Source organism: Musa acuminata, chromosome BXJ2-6 (genome assembly GCF_036884655.1).
Source record: "Musa acuminata AAA Group cultivar baxijiao chromosome BXJ2-6, Cavendish_Baxijiao_AAA, whole genome shotgun sequence".
In the NCBI taxonomy this organism is placed as follows: domain Eukaryota; kingdom Viridiplantae; phylum Streptophyta; class Magnoliopsida; order Zingiberales; family Musaceae; genus Musa; species Musa acuminata.
Genome location: NC_088343.1, coordinates 45,514,882 through 45,534,588, shown reverse-complemented (window position 1 = coordinate 45,534,588; position 19,707 = coordinate 45,514,882). Strand labels below are relative to the sequence as shown.

At 38.8% G+C, this 19,707-nt stretch overlaps 3 protein-coding genes across 5 annotated transcripts; all 3 read left to right on the top strand.

Annotated features, from left to right (window-relative positions):
- The first annotated feature begins 1,627 nt into the window (after nucleotides 1-1,627).
- Nucleotides 1,628-5,874, top strand: LOC135613761 (kinesin-like protein KIN-10A). Its single transcript, XM_065110800.1, has 6 exons — nucleotides 1,628-2,475; nucleotides 2,694-2,849; nucleotides 2,982-3,089; nucleotides 3,458-3,568; nucleotides 3,677-5,209; nucleotides 5,404-5,874. Exons 1-6 carry the CDS (start codon nucleotides 1,771-1,773, stop codon nucleotides 5,662-5,664), a joined length of 2,874 nt encoding a protein of 957 aa, XP_064966872.1. The 5' UTR covers nucleotides 1,628-1,770; the 3' UTR covers nucleotides 5,665-5,874.
- A 3,109-nt stretch (nucleotides 5,875-8,983) lies between these two features.
- On the top strand, nucleotides 8,984-14,863 carry LOC103989942 (probable methyltransferase PMT3). Of its 3 annotated transcripts, XM_065115143.1 has the most exons (9): nucleotides 8,984-9,256; nucleotides 9,441-9,696; nucleotides 10,037-10,535; nucleotides 10,621-10,785; nucleotides 10,913-11,095; nucleotides 11,300-11,894; nucleotides 12,741-12,853; nucleotides 13,002-13,222; nucleotides 14,279-14,863. In XM_065115143.1, the coding sequence occupies exons 3-9, from the start codon at nucleotides 10,272-10,274 to the stop codon at nucleotides 14,598-14,600; spliced, it is 1,863 nt and encodes a 620-aa protein (XP_064971215.1). In that variant the 5' UTR covers nucleotides 8,984-9,256; nucleotides 9,441-9,696; nucleotides 10,037-10,271; the 3' UTR covers nucleotides 14,601-14,863. The 3 variants fall into 3 exon arrangements, with proteins under 3 accessions (XP_064971215.1, XP_009407181.2, XP_009407182.2); XM_009408906.3 differs by lacking the exon at nucleotides 9,441-9,696; XM_009408907.3 differs by lacking the exon at nucleotides 9,441-9,696 and having other exon boundaries at nucleotides 8,984-9,388.
- A 2,026-nt stretch (nucleotides 14,864-16,889) lies between these two features.
- On the top strand, nucleotides 16,890-18,457 carry LOC135613760 (NAC domain-containing protein 21/22-like). Its single transcript, XM_065110799.1, has 3 exons — nucleotides 16,890-17,459; nucleotides 17,573-17,841; nucleotides 17,909-18,457. The coding sequence occupies exons 1-3, from the start codon at nucleotides 17,288-17,290 to the stop codon at nucleotides 18,302-18,304; spliced, it is 837 nt and encodes a 278-aa protein (XP_064966871.1). The 5' UTR covers nucleotides 16,890-17,287; the 3' UTR covers nucleotides 18,305-18,457.
- The last annotated feature ends 1,250 nt before the right edge of the window (nucleotides 18,458-19,707 follow it).

Below are 19,707 nucleotides of genomic sequence, written 5' to 3'. Positions count from 1 at the left end.
CACGACGATAAGTTTAAACATATAGTTTTACCATTGATAGTGATAATGGTGATGGGATGGGGGTTAACGTCAGTTGCGTCCGGATGACGCATCGCGTCTCGGTTGACCTGACAGCGTCTGCCCAAAACATATCGGAACACCGACCGAGGCACATTAACATCCTGCGTGAGCCCGGTCCTTCACGCCACGCCAATACCAGTGTCAGACGTTACTAGGAGTATGATCCTGCTCCCTACAAACGGGCACATTAGGCAACGGTAAAACTTCCCTATAAAAACCCTCGCATTCGGTTAGGAGCAGGAGGGAAAAAAAAAGCCCCATAAGATTATCCACTGACTTGATCGTCGGAGGGGTCGGGTCGATCCTCCCGACCTGACCTATGTGTAAGGACGAAGACGGGACGCCTCCCACAATGTGCCCAGACGAGGAGTTCCCTCCCAGAGGAAACGATTGTCCCCTCGCGATCGGACCACCACAGTCGGCCACCTCAGTAGTCTCAAGGGTCATCCCGGGAAGATTCCCAATCATTCGGACCCGAATCCAATCGCGTCGGCCCCGAGGCCCCGGCTTAAGGTTGTTTATACTAACAACCATCATATTAGTGACGATGAATCATTGATGTCAGGAATAATTGATCGTCATTTTTTTGTTTATTTTATCATTACAGTAGTTTTAAATTCATATGACTTTTTTTTTTTTTTTTGACATTGCACCACTCATTCGAATTTGTCCCTGGTAGCATGTTATTGTTTTCGGCTTAAAAAAAAGTTCACTTTCGTTCTTAAAATAATAATAATAATAATAATTTAAAATTTTTGAGTGACTTCGGATGGTTTGAGTCTTTTGTTTTCTTCTTATACATATTTTTTATTTTATTAAATAAAAAAATTATTTTCTTCTTCCATCTAAGTAAAAAAAAAATAATATATCAAGAGGATCTAAACTCCTCAAGCAAAGAACCCCTTACGCAAAAAGAAATAATGATCCTTGTATATTTTCTTTTTTTGCTTCAAGTTTACTAAATTTATACCATAATATGATAGCCTTGACTAAAAAAAGATCATCGATCAATCTAAGTGTGGTAGCAAAACAAATAATTCCATAGGATCAAGAAAAATATATATGAAATCCTTGAACGTCAAATGAAACTATATTTGGATCAACAAAAAACTACTTTGTGTCCAATTTGACCTAACTTTATATACTGGTACGTAAATATGGATCGAATACTTGCCTTGGTTAATAAGACGCAAAAACCTAAGAGTATTAAGGTTAATCTTTATATTCATCAAGTTTATGATATCTCGGGGTGTAATGGATCTTATGATAACTCGAATTCATCTCCGTTATTACTACGAGCGACAACCCTCTCAACTGATGCCAAGTGTATGTATCATTAATCATTGATTATACCATAAAATATTTCCTTTAGTTGAATAAATTATTTTTTTTATTTTCCAAAAAATTAAAATTAAATATGGGTTTGTACACGAATGGACGCCTCGTAGGATGCCTACACGGCGAATACATCGCTGATGGACGGTGTGGAGCGCATCACAGAATAATGATCGGCATATGCTCCCAAGGCAGAGAAAATAGCCGTTGCTCGGTGTGGCCGTAAGACGACGCTCCCTCTCTCCTGCTTACGAAACGTCTATCATCCCCTCCGTTTCGAAAGGGAACCCATTAAACCGTTCTGTTTCCCTTCTCTCTTCTTGCCCGATAACACCACCACCACCATCTCGATCCACATCCCACCGTCGCACTCCGATGGCTCCTCCCACGCCGTCTCCACGAAGCGCTCCCACTACCCCTCACCACCACTCCAAGGCCACTCCCACTCCTCACCACTCCAAGCACCGGCTTCACTTCCCCAGCCCCAACCCCAAGGCCCCCGCCGCCACCGACCACCCCGTCGAAGTCATCGGCCTGATCCGCAACCTGCCCGCCGACCTTCCCAAGGACGAGGATGGGCCCGCCGCCTGCTCCGTCCTTGAGATCTCCGGCGACGGCCGCTCCCTCCGCGTCCGCGCCGACGTCGGCTACCGCGACTTCACCCTCGATGGGGTTTCCATGTCCGAGCACGAGGATCTCGAGGCCTTCTACCGCCGCTTCGTGGCGTCCAGGGTGGAGGGCGTCCGGCTGGGCGCCAAGTGCACCATCATCATGTACGGGCCCACCGGGTCCGGCAAGAGCCACGCCACGTTCGGCTGCCCCAAGCAGCCCGGGATCGTGTACAGGGCCCTCAGGGACATCTTAGGAGAAGGAAGGGATGGTTCCGATGGCAGCTCCACTGGCGCCGCCGCCGCCGCCTCTGCCAACGACGAGGAAGACCGCGGTTTCGGTCCTGGGTTGTTCGTCCATGTAACGGTCTTGGAGATTTACAACGAGGAAATCTACGATCTTCTTTCGGGGGCATCCAATGGGGGAGCGGGACACACCGTCGGCCTTCCCAAAGGCAATAGAACGCCCAAGGTTCGATTCGTTTGCTGTTTTTTGCATTTATTTGATGAACTTTCTGAACCAAATCGTCCAGCTTGAATTCTTTCTGCCATCCTTTTGAAGGAAGAAGCCCTGCTTGTGGCGTTCTCCATACAGTTTCACCTCATCGATGAATCTTTCTGTAGCTCCAACATTCTGGCCTGTATACGTATTCCAGAGATTAATTCTACTCATTTTCCTGTGCTTAACAGGTTCGGCTGGAGGTGCTGGGTAAAAGGGCCAAAAATGCAAGTTACATATCTGGAAATGAGGCTGGAAAGATTACAAGGGAAGTTGCCAAAGTTGAAAAGCGGCGGATTGTCAAGAGCACTCTTTGCAATGAAAGAAGCTCACGGAGCCACTGCATGGTATATTCACTACCAATTTAGTTTTTGTTCTCATCTTCTAATTCTAATAATTGTTCTTCAGAACCACTAGACTCATTGAATTTTGGAAATTTAGCTTACTATTATTATTATTATTTCTTAACAAATATGCAGATAATCTTAGATGTTCCTTCTGTGGGAGGAAGGCTGATGCTTGTCGACATGGCTGGTTCTGAAAACATAGAAGCAGCTGGTCAAACTGGTCTTGAAGCAAAAATGCAGGTATCATTCTCTATTCACAAATTCACCTCTTGTTATATTTAGTACCCTTGACTGTATTTAACATGACTTCTTAGCTGTTGGCAGATCTTTTCATACATGTATCTATATCAGTCACTCCTTTTGTAAATGTTTCTATGCATGTATAATCTGACATGCAAAAATGTATTTTCTTGCTAATCATGTCGATTTCTATCATTATTGCTTTAAAAACTTGGTCCAATTTTGAGTAAGTGAACTCGTGTTGAATTATACATCTGTTTCTGCAAAGTGGTTTTCTATGGATTCTTGTGGCATTGTTTCTGCTGTTAAATTTATGATATGTTCATGAATCAGATATTTTGAATTGAGTGATGGTGAATCATTGGCAGACAGCTAAAATAAACCAAGGGAATATTGCTCTTAAAAGGGTGGTCGAATCCATTGCAAATGGTGATTCTCATGTTCCGTTCAGGGATAGCAAGCTCACAATGCTTTTACAGGTATTCATTCATATGATCTTGCCGATTGCAATCTTATTCGACGATTACTTTCAGCATAGAAATGAACAGTGATCAAGAAATTCTTGCCTTTTGTTTTCATTTTCTCAGGATTCCTTTGAGGATGACAAATCAAAGATTTTGATGATTCTGTGCGCAAGCCCTGATCCCAAGGAAACCCACAAAACCATTTCTACTCTCGAGTACGGAGCTAAAGCAAAATGCATCATCCGTGTTACTCGTATGGCAACACCCAAGGAGAAAGTTGATCCTGAGGAATCCTCGCTACTCCTCAAGTCGAGAATTGTAGCAATGAACCAGGTCATGTATAAACTTCAAATGGAGAACAAGCTTAAAGAGAAAGAGTGTGATGATGCTCGCAAAGAGCTCTTGCAGAAAGATGCGGAACTTGCAAAACTCGGAGCAAGGCTCCAACTCATTGAAGAAAGGGAATCAGGAGTCGAGGAGGCAGAGATCAACTTGACGGTTGACGAAAGAACCAAGACTTTAAAACTTGAATTGATGAAGATGGAAGAGATAATGTTACAACAGCAAGCGGAGCTTACTATGCTAAAGCAGAGACTCGAGGAAGTGGAACTTGGAAGAGGAAAAGCCGGTGAGGATACATTGCATGACATGGACGGAGGAAGATTTATGAAGCGGCTAGAAACTTATGCAGGAGAACCAGGTATGGTGAAATCTATGGATTTGGACATGGGAGATCAACAGGACAGTTATGATGTAAAGGAGATCAGAGAGGACTCCTACCGGCATATAAGCTATCCAAAACAGTCCCCACTGGATGCTTGCCTTTCAGATTTTGAAGAGGATGCTGACTCCAGTGTGCTTAGATTCCCAGAGAAGGTGAGTTTGAGCACTGTTTTTGAGGGAGATGAAGAAGACATAGAAAGCACCGAAGACGAGGTTGATAAGGAAGTAGTCGAAGAGAACATGAGCCATGCACGCGGGATTGGTTGCTTGATGCCGTTTGAAGATTCTGGGTTGAACGATGACCATGATGGGTGTGGTAGTGATTCAAAGAAAAAGCAGGTAGGAGCAGAAACCAACTCTATCAAAAATACAATAGATGCCATCTCTGCTAGAAGAAGAACATGTGTCCAGAATATTTTCAGACTCTGTGGAAACCACAGAGTGCTATCACAACAGGTGAAAGTTTCCTCTCCTCTCAAGAGAGGTAATCAAGATGAAAATAGACGACCTTCTTCTTTGATGCTTGGCGAAGAGTATGAATCAAAGTTAGGCTTGCGACTGGAACAATCTCAGCTCGCACCTCAAGGCAAGTTGCTCTCCGAATCAATAGTTACAGAAAGTGCAGTTTCCACACTGCTTGTTACATTTGCGTCGCTTGAACTCGGAGATGAGCAAAAATCAGCTGATCAACGACTCAAAAGATGTGTTTCTTCTGAACCATCAAAAGATTTGATGGAGAATTGCAGCCCTGGAAAGGTGGATGCAGATGACATTGTGAACATATATGTAAAATGGGAGGCCTCGAAGGAAATTTCAGGCAGTCTGATCAGGAAGCTTAAGGTGTTGAGGGACTCGACTCTTGCTGATTTGCGCAAACTCATCGATATAAATCTCGAGGAAGACAACAAAAAATTCACATTTCTTTTGCTTGGGGTAGGTACAGTACTTTGTTTTCCTTTTGTTGCCTGGTTTTGAGTAATTGTGATTAGTGCAGCGCACTTCCTTGTGAGCTTCGATTGGTAATATGACTTTCCATGTTCCAAATATACTTGAACGAAGTTATCTTCTGCAGACCATGAAGCCAATTGTGCATGCCTTAATGATATCGTTTTCGGTGGATGTAACAGGATCCCTCAGGAGCTCCGGTAGCTAAGGAAAAGGAAGCACGTACTCGAGTAAACAAATTGCCCATCTGCAATAATCAGCTGAATGGTCGTCTTGCCTGCTTGCGTCCCGTCAAGAAAGCAGTCCAGAAACCACCAGATCATGTTCCATTTGGTTCGTTAGAGAATACACTCCCACTTGGGCTAAATTCTCCACCCTCACAAGTAGTTTTACCTAAAGTGAGTCAAATCAACACAAACTATGTAACAGGATTACAGGTATAGATCAAGGCATGTACTATAAGCAAGTATTGGGCCACTTATCCATTACTGGTGGTTTACAGAGGTATTTTTTAATGTAATTTTAGCCCCTACATAAGTAAATTCTCATCTAAGCGTGATGAGTGATTTTGCACAGAATTCTCCTGCACAAAATATTTTTTGCATGCGTTGGTTCAAACTAGCTTTTTCGCTTTCTAATGTATGACATTTTTTTTTTTTTTCGTTTGCTAACACAATTTATCATCACATTTTATGTCAGTGCCTCTCAGTCAGCTCAATAATGGTAAAAATTCAATATATTATGATGTGACCTATATGAGGAAAATATTGGTGGTGACCTGGAAGACCAATCAATCTAATACACCTCGGAGAGTTAGAAATGAGGTAGATCTATACAAATATCGATATTGGATGTGATTTTCAACTTGCTACTCATGTTAGATATCCTAGTACAATAAGGGAAAGTGAGGACGAATGAGGTCTGATAACTATCATTTGATTGATGTTTTATAAGTGAAGAGAAAGTGATATGATTTATGATGTATATATTTTATAAATATGATAAATGATACGTTCATATTTTCAATATTTAAAGTTGAAGTACATACTTTCTAAAAATATTATTTTCTGCGAAACATTTGTTGAGCATATATAAGAATTAATGTTTGTTTTAAATATATTTTATAATAAGAAATGTATAGTTCTTCGGTGTAAGAAGCTTTAAGTGTATTAGTGGATTTGAGTAGAAGATTAAGTTTTGATAATAAACATATATATAGTAACTAGAAGTGACAATTGAATTGTAATCGACCTCAAGTGAATATCAAGGTTTGAATAAGTTTGAACAATAAGAAAGTTTAAGTTTTAAACTTCATATATATAGATAATAAGTTACTAAACATGGATAAAGTAATATAAATATAAATATAAATATAAATATAAATATAAGAGAAGTGTTATACTAAAAATATTAAGATACATAAGTGAAATTGAAGGATACGCTTAGATAAAAAAATATATATCATCTTTGTCAAATCAAATTAGACTTAAATATAATTATTAAAACCTTATAATTATATTGATAAAATAAAAAAAATTGAAATAAGATTGAGATTGAATTCTAGATTTCAAGATAACTTCTTAAGCACTTCTATCTTATTTTAATATTATCTTTTTTACTGACCTTATAACATATAATCTTTTCTCTTTTTTTTTTAGTTATTCTTTCAATTTTCTCGTATAAGCTAGGAAACCCTAGCCGTAAGGAAGACTGAGATAAAAAAAATTTAATTCTTCCATGACAATACCTAGGAATTTGGTTTTACATATTATAAACTAAAATTTTTAGCTACTTTTAGGTATCCTAGATTTTGAATTAATATTAATTTTTGGATATAATTTGTATGAATCTCGTATGATTTAAGGCCTTTAATATGACTTTAATATAGAGTTATGAGTGTTCCTTTGAGGCACTAAATTTTTTTTTATTTTAAGAAGGGGTTTTCTTTAAGATGAATTGATTCCCTTATTAATTTAAAATTGAGTAAATATCATTTGTATGCATCAAGATATAAGGGTTATAAGTTCAGATGATCCCAACCTAGTTTCAATAGAATATAATAGATATTATATAATAAATTAAAAGAGTAATTTAGCCTTTAAATAATTTTATTTTAGACTAAATATTAGTATATATATTTAGTTTTATATGTTTTCTATTTTTTTATAAAATTTTATGATAATTTAAGATCATTTGATCAGCTAAAATATAAAGTAAGACATATTTATAGAATTGTATGATTATTTGAGTGATACAAATTAGTTCATTGATTATAGAGTGAATTATTAAAAAATAATGATAAAATTTATATAAAGTTTTAGGATAATTATAATATATTATATTAGAAATTTTATCAAAATATTTGTATGAATTCTTGAGTTATTATAAATCAATAATTCAAGATATAAGATTCTTAATTAAGACATATGATGATCCTATGCTCCAATTTGATGGGTGTAATACTCTATCATACTTGATCATCAAGGAATGCTATCTTTTACTATTATATTTATTTTTTAGTTAAATCAGATAAGTATAAGTTTAATTTATTATAAAATAATGATTGTATAAATTATAAGATCCATAATATTTTTAAAAAATATGTTTCGAATGATATGATTCTCATGAGCTAAATATGAATGTATATATATTTTTTATAAGCTAAAAAATATAAATTACGATAAAAATATTTTGTATACACGTATATATGATAACATACAATGTAGGAATATATAAATATGTTATAATGTGTAATTTATGTATGTATTATGATGTGTAATATAATAGTACACATATATATTATAACATACGATGTGAAACTATATATATATATATATATATATATATATATAATGATATAACAATATGAGACTATACGTATATACTATGATATATCATATAGGAGTACATGTATATATTACAATGATGTGTCGTATGGAAGTACATGCATATATTATGATATGAGATATAGAAATTTATAAATTTATTATGTTTTATATATGTAGTATTTTAAATTATTTTAATATAATATTTTATATTTTTATTTTTCATATATTATGTTATAAGATTATGTTTGCTATATATATATATATATATATATATATATATATATATATATATATATATATATATATATATATATATATATATATATATATATATATATATATATATAGATAATGAAAAAACAGTAAATGCGCAATGTATGTTTGTTTTGAGTTGTGAACAGGATCTTTTTTAGTAAGTGCATAAAACAATAGTTCATTTTATTCAGTATTTATGACTGACTTCAGTGTAACGAGAACTCCTTACTACCCATGGAACGTAGTCATGAGTGCTACCCACATCTTCTTCCTCGATCCTTCGATGGTAACGACCAATCCGACCTGTTTCTGATGTAGCCTTCGATTTGCATCGTAAGATTTCGCCCTTCTGATCTCCTCGGTGACCGTGCAGACTCGCTATAACTTCCATCCGTCTCCACAGCCATAGAGAATAGATCCGTGCGGGTGGTGCGACGGAGGGCAAATGAGTCATTTAATCACTCCTTTTCCCTCTCTTTCTCTCTCCAAGTCCGTGTGGGCCCTACTCATAGTGCCAACCAGCCAATAATAAAACACTCTCTCATCTTCGTCGCCTACTGACAGTGCAGATCGATCGGTTCACGACGCGATTCGCACTCGCCATCATCATCCCTCTCATCTCAAGCTTGTCAGTGTACATGCGAGTTGCCGACATACCCAAATTTAGCAGCGACCCATCTGATTTGATCTCCATCATCCAAATGTTCTTATATTTACATACTTCGACCCTCACCAATCTATGTCGTCGCCGTTGCGAGTAATTTATCGTAACATTCACCAGAAATAATATATATCTCCCATCGCTCTCCAAACCTCTCAGATCTGCTTCTCCTCCCTCACTCCACTCGCCCACTCTCTCTCTCTCTCTTCCCCTTCCCCTTCCTAGCAAAAGCCCGTTTCGATCCGTTCTTTTGGAGATCCCTCGCAGGGTTTTTCCGATCTCAGATTCCGGGTGAGTACTCCTACATCTGGATCGGCTTGCGTTTTAGGGTGCGAACAGAGATTTTTCTGCTGGGATCCTCTCGACGAAGTTGGATCCGTTTCAAGGGTTTCTTGCGTTCTTTATATTGCTTCCCTGGATCAGGTGCTCTTCTCTCTGGTCTTAATTGCATGTTGCCTTTCTTGATTTTTCTTAGATCGTCGTCGGATCTTCTCCGTGGTTGGTGGCGTTGTTGATTCTTTTACCAAGTCGAGAACTGTAGAGATTTATCCCCAGAAAAATTTCCGTAATTGTATCTCCATTCCTCTTCTGTCGGTGATTTAAGTACCGCGGGGCTTAGAATCGTGGATCAGCCAATCTCTTTTTGCTAGTGGATTTATTATTGCTTGCGTGATGTTTCTGAATCTTTTACAAAGAGACCCCCGATGCTCTCTGCCACATATAGCAAGAAGGTTCTAATTTGTGATAACTTGGCTGCGATTGTCGCTCGTTTCGGCGCTTGGTCTTAGAATTTTTTTCCCAGAATCTGTACCTTTCTTCGACATCTTCCATTGTAAACTGAAGCTTAGTTGCATAAATTCCATCTTTCCCACCTTCTGTGTTTGCATAAATGATCAGTCTCTTCATCTTTTCTTTTTTTGCCCTCCACTCTTATAGATACTCCTTGAGCTTGCACATATCGTCATATTCACATGAAGAAGAACATATGAATTTTGGTTACATCTTTTCTTGTATATATTCAAAAAATAAAATGCTGATAATGAATCAAGTATAAACATCTGGTTCTTGCAGGTCGTTTGCTTTGAGTTGGAACAGTCAGATCAGAACTTGTAGGTATTGTCATTCCACCTCAGTAATTTAGTGTTTGGCAGGAAAGAAACATATCAGAGACTTTGAAGGTTCACCACCCTGTTCATAGCTTGTTGTAGGGGTTCAATATGTTTGATTACGTGGATTGAGGGGTGTCATTATAAAGTCTATTGAGAGTTTTAATAGAACGTCCTCTGCTAGAACTCTATTCCAAAAGATGAGGGGAAGAGATGGAGGCCAAAAGAAACACTTGGTCCCATCATTGTGTGTTGTGGTCCTCTTTATAGGTTTTCTGGTTCTGTACTATGGCTCTTTCTTTGGCCCCCGTGGGCAGCATGCTAACTCCGCATTGGAGTATGGTAGTAGAATTTCAAGATCATTTGGTTGGTCTAGCATTGATAACGGAGAGGTAGGTGAATCAAAAGAGTCCATTCTTGGTCAGGAGGGTGGAGAGGATGGTCTCATACCCAAAAGTTTTCCTGTAAGTGAATTCTGAACTAGCTATATCTCTTTATGAGCACCGGTGATTGTACAAGCTTTAGTTGATTTGTTCTGTTTTCCCTAAGGTCTGTGATGATCGGCATTCGGAGCTCATTCCCTGCCTAGACAGAAATCTTATTTACCAGACAAGACTGAAGCTGGATCTAGCTCTAATGGAGCATTACGAGAGACATTGTCCACAGCCTGAGAGGCGTTACAACTGCTTGATTCCACCTCCACCTGGATACAAGGTTGGACAAGGAATAATTGCTGCAAAAGATGCCCTTGGGCACATCCTTTTCATCATCTTCTGCTTAATGCTACTGTTTTATGTTCTCTTGGGCAATTAATGAGTGTTTTGTGATTATTATGCTATAGGTTCCAATGAAGTGGCCAAAAAGCCGAGATGAAGTTTGGCAAGTGAATATTCCTCATACACACCTTGCACATGAGAAGTCTGACCAGAACTGGATGGTTGTCAAGGGAGACAAGATTGTTTTTCCTGGAGGTGGCACTCATTTTCACTATGGAGCTGATAAGTATATTGCACATCTTGCAAATGTGAGTCTGATTTTCACATGTTGGTCATATCATGCAAAATTTTATCTTTTTGATACATTTAGTTGCTGTTATCATTCTTGAAATAGTTATGGACTTCTGAAATTAACTCTTTCTTGATATATTCTATTGTCTTCACATTTGTTATTTTATTGGTTCTTTGATTTTTCGGTAACTTTGGAACTCATTCTTCATTTGGATCAACAGATGCTTAACTTCACCAATAATAATTTGAACAATGAGGGAAGGATCCGGACAGTTTTTGATGTTGGTTGTGGAGTTGCCAGCTTTGGAGGATATCTTTTGTCATCTGATATCATAGCTATGTCTTTAGCACCTAATGATGTTCATCAAAATCAGATCCAGTTTGCTCTAGAGAGAGGAATTCCTGCTTACCTTGGTGTACTAGGGACAAAGAGGCTCCCATACCCAAGCAGATCTTTTGAATTTGCACATTGTTCTCGATGTAGAATTGATTGGCTTCAGAGAGATGGGATCCTTCTTCTTGAGTTAGATAGGCTGCTTAGACCAGGAGGCTATTTTGCCTACTCATCTCCTGAAGCATATGCACAGGATGAAGAAGACCTCAGGATATGGAAGGAGATGAGTGCTCTAGTTGAGCGGATGTGTTGGAAGATTGCTGCCAAAAAGAACCAAACTGTGATATGGGTGAAACCTTTGACAAATGATTGTTACTTGAAGAGGGAGCCAGGAACACGACCACCTCTATGCAGATCTGATGATGATCCGGATGCAGTTTGGGGTGTTCCAATGGAGGCTTGTATTACCTCTTACTCTGAACGTGAGTGCTCAGCTTTTGTGGTGATCTTCATTTTTCTATCCTCAACATGATTTTCTTTTGCTTGAGGCTTTCTGAGCTTCTTACCATTTGAGTTTTTTGCATGCTACTCTTTGAAGACTTCAGTTAACCAAAGTATTCTTAATGAGATCTTTCTCCGGAATACTTGACAATGTTGATTTAAACGTAACAACAAATATGGCCCTACCATTGGACTCGAAGATTCAAAAGAATAACTTAATTAGAAACCAATTATGTCATGTTACACTTGAGCCAAAAGATTTTAAAGATGATGACCAGAAGTCCAGAAGTCTCTAATTCTTTTCTTTAGCAAAGATTTTAGAGCTTACTATGACAGACAATGGCTCTAATTTTTCTACAAAATGAAGATGCACACTTTTACATTTATGAATTATCTAAGATGTGATGTGATTTAGCCTATGCTGTCTGAGATTATTTGTCAAATTAACAGTGTATTGAGGCTTTGTTGATTGTTAAATCACCCACATAGTGGTGCCTAACAAATGTTTTCCCATTTTGCCTAATGGATATTCTAGAGTCCCAATAAAATTATTAGCCTATTTTAGTATGACATGGTGAACATATAAGGAAAGCTGATGTCATCTTCACACCAGATCTAACGATAATTTACTTGCTAACCAATAAAGATTGGTAGAATAGTCATACTCGTGGGCATTAATTTCTTGATCATCATTACTTTGCTATATTCATGAAATAACTGTGATTACTATAGGATAAAAAAGATGATGTAATGTAGCTATTACTACATAGTCAATTACATTGAAAGTTCCTGAAGTAAATTTAGTAATGAGAGTTTCACTTTTGCAGAGAACCAAAGAGATGAGGGAAGTGGATTGGCTCCTTGGCCATCTCGCCTAACTACCCCACCTCCACGCCTTGCTGATTTTGGTATTTCAACAGACATGTTTGAGAAGGATATGGTAAATAACGTGTATCATTTGTAACATGCAATTCTTAGTGCTTGCAATTTGATATTGCTTCTAGGTGCGACTACAATCATGAAGATGGTGACACATAACTGATCCTTGCAGCAATAAATTTTGTTTTCTGAATGCATATGATTTGCAGGAAATTTGGCGGCTGAGGGTTGATAACTATTGGAGCCTTTTGGGTACAAAAATTCGGCCGAATACACTGAGAAATGTGATGGATATGAAGGCAAACATGGGATCATTTGCTGCTGCTCTCAAAGATGAGCCTGTTTGGGTTATGAATGTTGTACCAGAAGATGGTCCGAACACTCTCAAGATAATATATGACAGAGGCCTTATAGGCAGTGTGCATGACTGGTGAGCTTTATATTTATTTATTATATGAAATGGGAGTTTGGTTTGTAGGTACTGTAACTAATTAGTAAAGGCTTGCATTTAACTGGTTGCATAATTTTTCTATGCCTATCTTTCCTAAGCATTCATAGACATGTTTTTCTACTTGGTTTTTTCTCTCCTAGCTACTGGATAGGCATGTGATACATGTTTGCAAGTATCAAAATTGAAGGAATGACTTATTAAAACTGAGAAAAATAGTTTCTTTAGACCTTTAAGTTTCAGAATAGCTTCTTTGAAACTGCCAGACTTCCAACTGTGGATAACTTCCAAGTCATTTGTCTTGGTTTTCCTTCAAGCAACTGAAAATTTCCACGTGTCTTTCTCCATGCTTGTATAACCTCAGAATGGTCTATAAATTGATTGAATCCTTTTCTGCCATAGTTTGATGTGAAAATATGACATACCTGTAAATCTGATCATGTCACAAGTTTCTTCCCTCTTTCTGCTATTACTTTTTGTTGGGAAGCTAAGAAACTGTATAATTGTTTTACTATTATTTTAAGTCCCATATTTTCCCCAGCTGATGCAAAGCTAGGGGCATCTCTAACGACTGTCTGAAATTTTGTTCTTATGTGATGATGTTCCATGTTAGTTCTAAACCAATTGAGATATTCTGCCATTTATTTATGTTGCCAATTACATTAGCTCCTTATGTTGCAAGTCCATATCATTGGTTTTCCCTTATACATTGAGATACTTTCTTTATTCATTATTTTTTTCTTGCTGAATGTAGCGAGAACTGATTCTAGGTCATGCAATTGTTAAATTCATGGACTCGGTACCTTTTGCCTCTTCAAGCCCTCATTGCTGTTTCCTTTGGGGACTGGCCTCACTACCTTGTGGAAGCGCTTGCGCAACATTGAGTAGTTTGTAGTCATCCAGAATACTTTTAGGACTAATCGTCACAGTATGCTTAAATGTTCTGACCAAGGCAGCGGAACCTTAGTGAAATGCTATAATTTTTATGCAAAATCACTTGGTTTGTTCTTTTACTTATCATCACCAAACAATTGACAGGTGTGAGGCATTCTCGACGTACCCTCGAACGTATGATCTCCTTCATGCCTGGACTGTCTTTTCTGACATAGAGAAGAAAGGGTGCAGTGCTCAGGACCTGCTTATTGAGATGGACCGCATTCTAAGGCCAACCGGTTTCATGATTGTCCGAGACAGGAAGCCAGTCATAGACTTCATTAAGAGGCATTTAGCAGCATTGCACTGGGAATCGGTGGCAGTTGAGGATGCGGAACCCAATTCAGATTCAGAAGATGGGGAGATGGTATTCGTGATACAGAAAAAGATGTGGCTTATAGAGGAAAGTGACAAGGATTCTGCTTAAAGCGTCTGAATTCCTTGTTCTCTATGGAGTTGGGTCGGACATGAGTCGCCTGCATTGGGATTGATTCTTTAAGGTCGAGCCGCACCATGACCCGTCTTACTTCCACTGTTGCTGTTATTTGTAGGCTAAGTGCTGTCATTTAGCATATTCTTGTTTTTGTTGTTAGCTTCTGCTAAGACAGTCCTGTCCTTCCTTCCATACATTCTGAATCAAACCCTTCCTTTTTCCTTTGTTCCAACCAAATAAAAAGGGTTATTTATCTACTCTGCTCGTTCCGATACTACATGTCATCTCAAATGACAATGTTGCATTTCTTGCCTTTTTATATATATATATATATATATATGCATGCATGAGGCCATTATGGAACTGCGCGTCAATGAATTTGAGACTGTAAAATAAGAGTGTCGTATGTGTTGGCAGCGTAGAGATGGGTCTTAATCAATGTGGGAGCAACCTCTTGTGGAGTCGTATTGGTCACACTCGCCACTGTCACCCCTCCGTCTCTTCCTGTTGCTTTGAAAGCGTCAGAGTTGATCCAGGTGGAAGCCATTACGTCGCAAGGGCGAGCACGGATCACTGGCTGGCCCGTGATCCATAGTCCCTCGTGAAACCGATTAAAGATTTCAACTTGACTCGGTCCTACGAGCATATTCTCGCTAACATCTGTCGGTTTCGAAATGTTCCGATGAGCGTCTTTTGATGCTTTATTCTGTCTCTACCTGTCTGTCTTGTGTCTTGGATTGTTCTCGTTGGTTGAAAGGTTGATCTCGAGTGTTGAGTGTGTGCCAAAAGGATCATATGATTATTTTGTTGAAATGATTGGTTTTCTGATCAAAGGCTGACCACCCCATGTCACGAGATAAATTAATTTACACATAAATAATTATTTTTTTTAAAAAAAAAATAATATATTATATTAATTTTTAAGTTTTTAAAATTATTATCGATTATATTTAATCGAATATCGATAGTCGAATTGGAGAACCAAATTGTCAATATCTAATAAAGAGGCAAATGACACATTTTAAATCATGTAAGCCGTATTATATATATATATATATATATATATATATATATATATATATATATATATATATATATAAGTTTAAACATATAATAAAAGCAATTTCGTGTGGATTCTTCAAAAAAAAAAAAAAAAACACTTTTTCATGTACTCGGGGCTGCCACCATCCAACATGATGCGTGAAGAAGCACTGTCCCTACGACGCGCCAAACTGCACTTGCATGCTTCTGATCATTCATGTTGCCATGGAAATGCTTGGGAGAATCTTTGTCATTCCCACTGTCCTGCGCAAAACTTGCAGACAGCGATCTCCCTCCTTTCCACGCTGGCTATCTATCTATCTATCTGTCACATGTCCTCGTTGCTATCTACTTGTCGTTCGACTTGGCATCTGCATTTTAATTACGGCTTGTCATCGTCAAAGTCAAGGTCAAGGTCAAGCTAAGCCGCTGCCAACACTGTAAGGAAGCAGTAAACCATCACGTGAAAGGAGGGCGTATCTCTTACCATACGTTGAAGTCCATCAAAATTGACGTATGTCACTTCTGGGGATCACCCTACCATTCGTGCATTTACTTTTACATGCCACACTGTGCATGTCAATGTATCCTCGCTAAGATAACGCAAGATTCCCTAAGCCTCAACCGCCGCATCGGGGACAAAGTTTTGTTAGATTCGATGTTCTATCAGCAGAGTCACTTTCCTTTCAACATTATGCCATCTTTCCTTCTTTTCTTGTTTGTTTGTTTGTACTAGTGTGATGATAATGACATAGATGGGTGGTGGCTCATAATTGTCATCCTGAAGCAGTGTAGATAGAGGACTACGGTTGCCCATAGCATATACCGAAGCACAATGATCGGAATCCTGAATGATTAGGCTGCCCAAGTAAATGACAACGTCGCAGCAGAGGTGCTGTGTGTCATCCATGGAAGGTATCTTTCGTTGATTTGAGGAAGGTTGATTGCCGGAAGAAAGAAGAGTGTGGAGGCGTCACTCTTCCTACAACATCTACAGACAGCAGACTTCGCCATGATTCCCGATCATACAGCACATTGACGTTTAGCTGCAACAAACAGAATGAAATCGTCAACATCTCGAGAGGAAGAAGAGTGAAAGAAAGGAGAAAGTTTCATTAGTTCCTCATGTGAACTGCATTCACGTGCATGTCTTCTTCTCGGATCAACTCGATGGTGTGTCGTCAGCTTCGAAAGCGTCCTGAAAACTCTATTTCCTGAGATTTAGTTGCTCGAGATCCAAGAGGTTTGCATGGATGGCGAATGTACAGGTTGTCTTGCCCACTGAGGTGGGCGCCACGTTCCTTGGACATGGCGACTGCACACTGCCGCCAAGTCACCTTCCCCTTCGTCTACGCCTGAACCCTGACATGGTTAACGGCAACATTAGAATAACTGGATCGCGTCTTTATCCCACCGCTCACTGGAGGAGAAATTCTTCTCCAGTTCAGCACGAGGACCCTTGCTGCCTCCCAGGTGACGGCGACGACACCTCTGAAACAGTAGAGACAGCTTGACGGTCTCACCAACTCCACTACTCATGGCCTTCTCCTCGTGCTATATAAATATGTATCCGTGTCTCGGTTACCCATCATCCTCTTTGTGTGTCGTTCTGACTATATTCTCTGGTGCAGCAAAGATTTATGGATCTAAGGGACATCGAGTCCACCCTCCCACCAGGGTTTAGGTTCTGCCCGAGCGACGAGGAACTCGTCTGCTACTACCTCTTCAAGAAAGTAGCTAATGAAAGTGTTTCAGGCGGCGGCACAATGGTGGAGGTGGATCTGCACACTCGTGAGCCATGGGAACTTCCAGGTCGATATCTGCTTCTCTCCTCCTCCTCCTCCCCTCCCCCGCTCCACATGATTCCAGCTATTTGGTGCACTTCTGTGGACACTGATTACAGATCTACACTTCGATGTGGTCAGAGGTGGCTAAACTCAGCAGGGACGAGTGGTACTTCTTCAGCTTTCGGGACCGGAAATACGCCACGGGATTACGCATGAATCGAGCAACCAGGTCGGGTTACTGGAAGGCCACAGGCAAAGACCGTAGTGTTTATGCACCCACGACGCGCACCTTCGTCATGGGGATGAGGAAGACCTTAGTCTTCTACAGTGGAAGAGCTCCCAATGGGGTGAAGTCCGACTGGGTCATGCATGAGTTCCGACTGGAAGCTCCACATACACCTCCCAAGGTATTCATCCGGCTTCTCTTCCCCTCGGCACCATAAACTATCAGTCACTGACCTGAACAAACTGCAGGAAGACTGGGTGTTGTGCCGAGTATTCCGGAAGAAGAAAAAGAGTGCAGTGGTTTACAGCATGGAGACCGAGGAGTCTTCACCTCCTCTTCCTCTGCCTGAGAGTGGCATTGCCGAGGAGTGGCAGGAACAGATGATGACGACGCAGGAGAGACAGGAAGACAACGGTTCAAACACCGTCCTCAATTGGGCAGTATTGCGTGGCAGCCTTGTGGACTTCCCTCGGGAGTTGGGGAGCGGTAGGACGATGGTGATGGGAGTGGGCTCGAGATGTGGTGGGGATGACTACGAGATGCTGCTGGATATGAGCCTGCAGGACCTCGATGCCATGGGAGGAGGCATTGCAAGTGTAGGGTGTCTGAGGTTTCAAGGGAGTAGAGATCAGCTCCTGTTCTAGAGGGGATGTGTAAATGTTGGATGTCCACCGTGTTCAGTGTCTGAGAAGCTCTGCTTACACTACTATTGCTAGAAGAGTGAGTGATTCCAGTAAAGTTCCTTGTTAATTAACTCTCTTTGTGGGACATCCCATTTAATTCGATTCCCATTTAAGTTGGACTATATAAATATAGCTCACATATAAATCTTGGAATGGAAGGCCAATCGGACTTTTGGTAGCCCAAACTTGGCTACTCGACCAGGCATCATCCCAACTAACAAGTTTATGAGTTGGCTCCAAAGTTAAGAGATCCGACATCATGACGACTTGGATTGCGTCTCGACCAGCCTCTCTCTTCTGTTTTTGGTCTCCTGCTTTCATGGATGTCACCTGTCTAATACGTGGCGAGTTGGATTGCGTCTCAACCAGGCCTTGTTATGTTTTGGTCTCCTGCGTCTAAGCATTTGACCGGTCTAACATATATCGGTTTAATTAGGATTCATCATATGAAATCTAATAAATATAAAATAAAAATACTCGTAATATCAATCTTAAAACTGAATGAAAAAGATGAAAGGTTACCCTGCAATCTTAAAACATGTTAAGTCACGTCACTTACGATCTATATAAAACTATGTTAGATCTTATGAACATATAAGTCATTATTCAAAAGTGATATTTTACCATATAAATATCCTGAATTATAAATGATAGATTAAGAGATTACCCGAAAACGGCTCATCACATCAGTTTCTAAACGTGGTGCCAAGTAATTAAATGTGCACTCATTATTTTGGACCAATAATAGTAAATAAGTTAGTCAATAATAAAATATCAGGTTAGCAATATGAAATATATGAATAAAAATTATTAGAATGGATAGATATTATGATTAGAAAATAATTATTATTATTTGCTTATAAGCAACTACGCGGATTAGAAAAAAATTATAGTATTAAATTTAAAATTTGATATACTGAAAAAGTGAAACACAAAATTGCTATTGATAAGGATCTTAAAAATAATACTATAGATGTAAAAAGATTTTAAAATAAAATTATAGTTCTAAAACATATATAATGATAAGATGTTTTAATGTTATTAGTGCTTATACCCTTGAGTCGAATTGAATAACCAAAAGAAAATTTTAGAAAAACTTATATGATACAATTCCCTATAACCAAAGAAACTTATAATTAAATGAGATTTGAATGATCAACATATAATAAATAATTCCCTATAACAAATAAAGGGATGCATGAGAGCTTTAATTACAAAAAAAAATAAAGATAATGGTATGATTTTGGATTATACAACTTCGTATAATCTTATTATTATAAATATTCACTTTAAGATGAAAGATGAACATTTAATTACTCATAAGAATGATCATAATTATAGTCAAATAAATATTTTTCTCACTT

Coding starts and splice junctions, on each gene's coding strand:
- LOC103989942 (XM_009408906.3), top strand. CDS start 10,272: ATGAGGGGAAGAGATGGAGGCCAAAAGAAACACTTGGTCCCATCATTG. Junction 10,536..10,620: donor TCATACCCAAAAGTTTTCCT/GTAAGTGAATTC, acceptor GTTTTCCCTAAG/GTCTGTGATGATCGGCATTC. Junction 13,223..14,278: donor ATAGGCAGTGTGCATGACTG/GTGAGCTTTATA, acceptor AACAATTGACAG/GTGTGAGGCATTCTCGACGT.
- LOC135613761 (XM_065110800.1), top strand. CDS start 1,771: ATGGCTCCTCCCACGCCGTCTCCACGAAGCGCTCCCACTACCCCTCAC. Junction 2,476..2,693: donor AAGGCAATAGAACGCCCAAG/GTTCGATTCGTT, acceptor TGTGCTTAACAG/GTTCGGCTGGAGGTGCTGGG. Junction 2,850..2,981: donor GCTCACGGAGCCACTGCATG/GTATATTCACTA, acceptor ACAAATATGCAG/ATAATCTTAGATGTTCCTTC.
- LOC135613760 (XM_065110799.1), top strand. CDS start 17,288: ATGGATCTAAGGGACATCGAGTCCACCCTCCCACCAGGGTTTAGGTTC. Junction 17,460..17,572: donor TGAGCCATGGGAACTTCCAG/GTCGATATCTGC, acceptor CGATGTGGTCAG/AGGTGGCTAAACTCAGCAGG. Junction 17,842..17,908: donor CTCCACATACACCTCCCAAG/GTATTCATCCGG, acceptor AACAAACTGCAG/GAAGACTGGGTGTTGTGCCG.